This window comes from Ostrinia nubilalis, chromosome 11 (genome assembly GCF_963855985.1).
Source record: "Ostrinia nubilalis chromosome 11, ilOstNubi1.1, whole genome shotgun sequence".
Taxonomy (NCBI): domain Eukaryota; kingdom Metazoa; phylum Arthropoda; class Insecta; order Lepidoptera; family Crambidae; genus Ostrinia; species Ostrinia nubilalis.
The window spans coordinates 7,563,216-7,568,446 of NC_087098.1; the positions used below are offsets into that span (position 1 = coordinate 7,563,216).

A 5,231-nucleotide genomic window follows, 5' to 3' on the forward strand; every position below is an offset into this window, starting at 1 on the left:
AATCATGGTATACCTACATAAATATTAATTCGTCCTAATAAATAAGTAGGTAATTAGTAATTATTTTTCTACTTTTCAGTGTAGGTTTTTTGGAGTCGGTTTTATTTTTTTTTTATAAAATTTTACTTATTTCTTGCTTTTTAGTTAACTAATTATTACCTTGATGTTACCACTGAAGGTAGGCAGTACATTGAGACCATATTCTTCATGTCTACTGTAAAATAATATTCCCTACAAAATACAGGTTACCATATAGGAAACCTAAAAAGACCTTAAACCGTCAGCCCACCTTAAAAACATGAAAGAATACAACTGTTGGTCTATTTGTAACTATAATATTTAAAGAATTATCCTCCAACTCCTAAGCATTAAGGAGTTGTACCTACCATGACCAGTTCATCATGATGAGATGATGAATATCTGATGTAAACACTTGAATAACTTTAGAAACTATACTTATCTATTTAAAAGAATTATCTTCCAACTCCTAAGCATTAAGGAGTTTTACCTTCTATCATCAGCTCATCAATATGAAATGATGATTTCCAGGAGCAAATACTTCAATAACTTAAGAAAAAGTTTGAAAAACGATATACGTGCCTATGAAATTTGAGGGTTGCCCTCGATTTCCCTAGGATCCCATCATCAGATCCTAACTTGGTGACGATGGGACCACCTCAGAAGTGTACCCTATCGAACAAAAAAAGAATTTTGAAAATCGGTCCACAATTGACGGAGTAATCGGTGAACATACATAGAAAAAAAAAATACATACAGTCGAACATATAACCTCCTCCTTTTTTGAAGTCGGTTAAAAATAGCTGTAATTTTTTAATACTGGATTTGTCGATTAAATTGATCATATTACTGCGCCCTAACGGGTCGGACACTGGTGACCAGACACACTGTACAATTATTATAATTTTAGCCTATCTCGTGAGCTAGGTGTCAATAATTAGGGTGATTTACTAACTAACCAGTCGCATACGAACAACAGCAGTGAGATTCAAACAAGTTTGATCCATGATGCCGCACGACTATTGTGTGAGCCCACCCGTAACCCAAGCTTATTTAGCTTAACACAAGGTGCTGGACGGGACTATTAGTAATTTGTGCAATACAAAGTGCTTATAATCTTTAAAAAAAATCATTTTATTGCTGTATTTAACCTTCCTTTCGTATACTAATTTATGCGTCAGTGTCAAGTCTGCGATTTTTATTCTTTGAAATTTTCGTAAAATGGCTGCCGCCGCGGTGACGCCTTGTAATTAACAAATTAAAATTAAGTTAGTGTTTTAAAGTGCATAAATGTACAACTTAATGGTAAAAAGTCATTCCTTGATTTTTACTTAATATGTATCTGGAGTTATTTGAACAGTATTTTCGTCTATAGGATGGCATATTTCAAAAAACAAAACTGCACTCAAGCGTGTTGTCACAGCAACCGCTGAGCACATACTAATTGAATTTCGGTCCATGGACCTATTTACGTGCCAGAAACAGTCTAGTTGACATGTCTTCTCTAGTACGTAGTACATTATAACTCAATGCTAAAAGGCAACGATCAGAAAACTGGTTGGAGGAAGATAAGGTAGTACTTATTTTTAGCCTGATAAAGTGCCTACTAATTTTTGTAGCATGGTTTTATTTATGTTTGACGCCTAGTGTTTGCTTTTCAGTATTTGCTGAAAGAGTTGGTGAAAGAAAGAGTAAATGCAATCGAAAATAAAAATACAGACACTAACACGAATAAACGGAAGGTTGCGGCTTGGGCTGATTTACAAACAACGTTGGTACATCTTTTGATTTCTGCCTTCAATATAAAATTTTGCCTTTACCTGTAATTCAAAATCCTGTCATTTCTTTTTCAGGTTTAATTCAATGTGCGCTGGTATGAACCGCTCCATTACCCAGTTAAAATCGCAATGGAGCCTCATAAAAATCAGTGCGAAGAAAGACAAGACCATTGCTAGGCAGGCTCAAATTAAAACTGGCGGTGGTCCACCATTATCAGTGCCTGACGATAGGGCTGATGATATAGCATCTTGGTTGCCCAATGAATTTGTAGTCGATGTTAACAGATTTGACTCGGACTCAAATAAAAGTGAATTAATTAACATTCAAGAGGAGGAATCAACTCAAAATACGCAAGATCAGGAATTGATAAATAATGAAGAAATCCAATATGAATTGGTGGTACTTGATGAAGAAATAGAAGATACACATGCTTGTACTACTAGAGGCATATTGGAAGATAAAGAAAATAAAAAAGTAGAGGCAAAAGAAAATAAAGCAAAACCTAATTTTAAAGCACCAGCAATCAAAAAAAAAAGGAAACTGTTAAACAAAGAAGGCTTAATTGATTTAAGCAAAGTTAGGATTTCCGAAATTGCAGAAACAGAATCAAAATGCCGGATTGAACTGCATGAAGTTCAAATGGAAAACGAACGGAAGAAAGGGAGAAACTTGGATCTTGAGCATCAATTATTACAGGAAAAACTTAAATATTACACTCACATTAATAAAGAATAATAAGTCTTTTGATGTTAAAGTTTTTCAAGTACTAACAGATTCTAAATAATAAGTTAGTTCCTCCCTTACTTCTGTTTGTTTTTAATTTGTATTTTATGCAGTTCCAATCCGCATTTTGATTGTGTTTCTGCAATATATTTAGACGGCTATGAATATGTTTACTAGTCATAACTTAATAAGAGTTTGAGATTACTATTAACTAGCTGTTGCCCACGACTCCGCCTGCGTAGACTACTATTTCTGTAACCTACAGGATCTGTGCATTTTTCCAGGATAAAAAGAAGCCTATATGTTATTCGAGACTATATAATCTATCTGTTTTAGCAATTTATTTGTTTATAAGAATTGAACTGTGATTTTTAGTAAGTAAGTTTAATAATTGTACTTAATTGTACTTAATAATTGTACTTAATTTAATAATTGTAAGTAAGTTTTATAAATTATGGTTATTTTGTTTTAAATGTAGAAGGTTGATAACCTCCGAATAGAAACGTTTATACTTAAGCAATTTCTTTGTTTTAAAGAATTGAACTGTGATTTTTAATAAGTAAGTTTGTTGAAACTAATTGTACTTAAATTAGTGATATAAAGTAATTTGTTTTGAATTTTTGCAGAATAATTGCTTTTTTAAAGAGAACTACAGGTTTTGTTTTTGTGATAGTAACAAATTGGACTGAAAATTGAAATACAGGTATTTTTCAATCAAATATTCTTTTTATTTTCATTAAGATGCCAGGAACAGTATCTGAAAAATTAAAATACAACATTTTCATGAACTCAAATGACATTACATAAAAGTAAATCGTTGGAATTTATCAAAATGTATTTTAGTACCATTCAAAAATGTTGATTTATAAAATTTTGTAGTATCAACTGCGACCTACGCCTCAACAATGAAGGTCGGTTGTCGTGAACACTGTTCTCCGTCGAAAGTTGCGGAGTTACAGGGACCTGCTCCATATGTTGTTCTGAAAAATATTATGAATTTGTCAACATTTTGTCATAAAGATTTGTATTCCTTATGTACAGTCAAATTGATAACATTTACCTAACAATGTGTCATTCATATCAATGGCTATATTATGTAATACAGCCAATGCTATGATCACAGCTTTTCCATTTTGGAGGCTTACTGGTAAGCCATGGAGTAGGCATTGGAACCGCTGCTTCCACACCCCAAAACACCTTTCAACAGTGTTCCTAGTTGAGATGTGAGCATTATTGTATGCTTCTTCTTCTGGACGACTAGGCCTTAAAATAGGTGTAAATAGATATGGCAGAAGAGGGTAGCCCGAATCGCCAATAAGGCGTCCTCTAAACTGCCTATCCTCAAATCGTTGTTTTATATTGCTCTCCATAAAAATTCGACTGTCATGTGTACTGCCTCGCCATCTAGCCACTATATCCATTATTTTGAGGTCAGCATCACAGACAACCTAAAATAAAAAAAACAGTATCCTGTAGGTAATCCATCCAATAATATAGTGTTGAATGTTGCTAAAATTTAGATCATACAAAGTAAAAATTATAGACATTATTAAAACAAATCTTTCTCTGTTGTAAACTGTATAAAATCAAAATATATTTTACCTGAACATTCAGGGAATAATAGCCTTTTCTATTAATATAGTACTGGGCCATGTCACCTCCGGTTTTTTTAATTTTAATGTGGGTGCAATCTATGGCTCCTATCACCCCAGGAAAATTTTTAATTGCTCTAAATTTGGCACTAATTCTTTCCTGCTCTCCTATAGTGATAGGCATTTTGATGAAGGAATTTGCCTTATTCGCGATTGCATGCGCGACTCTGGCGCATATCCGGCTCACTGTCGGCTGACTTAGGCCATGGAGGTCACCAGCATCATCTTGTACCTGAAAATGTATGAAAATAATTATAGCAGCCACGACAAAGGGATAAAATAAAACACTTTTTTGTGCTTACCTCACGACGTCCCCAACATCTTATGGCCACTAAAACTTGCAGTTCAGGACACGTGCCACCACCTCTAGCGCTCTGAACCAGATCATCTTCCACCAAATCTATGATGGTGCGCACTGTGTCCTTATTGAACCTATATTTTATTTTAAAATTTAGGTCCCGCAAATCGAATGGGTTGCTTCGTTGGCGGTAGAGCTTTCTACGTCGCGCTGGGTCGGCATTATTGGCTAAATGCACAATTGCATTTATAGCATTCATTTTCACAAGCAAGGATCACAGCAAGGATATTTTGAATAAATAAACCAACGAAGTGACATTCATATGAAATGACATTTATAAAAGTTAGGTTAAAATAGGTTTATTAGAGCTTTAAACAAGGCCCGAGCTCTCGATAACTTATCACACAGTTATAAGAGGATTTTAGCGCTAAATGACGATTATGAATAACAATTTTTATCAAACGTTTTATAAACCTCTAATAAGCATTTGATAAAATGTGAAAAATGATTATGAATAAGACCGTTAGTATTTATTTTGGGGTCGTCTGTTCCTTTTGCAGTATTGTTATAAAATCTCAGAAAAGTTTAATTTACCAATTTCCGATTTTTCATACCTTAACGAGCCTGTAGTTTAATCTTAATCACCAAACACATTAAAATGCACCGCGGCTGCTTACCATTGATATTATTTAAGGGGTGCATTTAATTAAATATATTAAAACAGGTGTCAATTCATAACAAAATGCCTAAACATGGCACAA

General features: G+C 33.8%; 1 protein-coding gene across 2 annotated transcripts; it reads right to left on the reverse strand.

The window, feature by feature from the left end:
- Positions 1 to 3,263: 3,263 nt before the first annotated feature.
- On the reverse strand, positions 3,264 to 4,991 carry LOC135075863 (putative nuclease HARBI1). Of its 2 annotated transcripts, XM_063970322.1 has the most exons (5): positions 4,475 to 4,991; positions 4,123 to 4,404; positions 3,581 to 3,968; positions 3,367 to 3,500; positions 3,264 to 3,277 (listed from the first exon to the last, which is right to left on the reverse strand). In XM_063970322.1, the coding sequence occupies exons 1-4, from the start codon at positions 4,727 to 4,729 to the stop codon at positions 3,370 to 3,372; spliced, it is 1,056 nt and encodes a 351-aa protein (XP_063826392.1). In that variant the 5' UTR covers positions 4,730 to 4,991; the 3' UTR covers positions 3,264 to 3,277; positions 3,367 to 3,369. The 2 variants fall into 2 exon arrangements, with proteins under 2 accessions (XP_063826392.1, XP_063826391.1); XM_063970321.1 differs by lacking the exon at positions 3,264 to 3,277 and having other exon boundaries at positions 3,286 to 3,500.
- Positions 4,992 to 5,231: the final 240 nt, after the last annotated feature.

Coding starts and splice junctions, on each gene's coding strand:
- LOC135075863 (XM_063970322.1), bottom strand. CDS start 4,729: ATGAATGCTATAAATGCAATTGTGCATTTAGCCAATAATGCCGACCCA. Junction 4,405..4,474: donor GATGTTGGGGACGTCGTGAG/GTAAGCACAAAA, acceptor ATACATTTTCAG/GTACAAGATGATGCTGGTGA. Junction 3,969..4,122: donor ATTATTCCCTGAATGTTCAG/GTAAAATATATT, acceptor TTTTTATTTTAG/GTTGTCTGTGATGCTGACCT.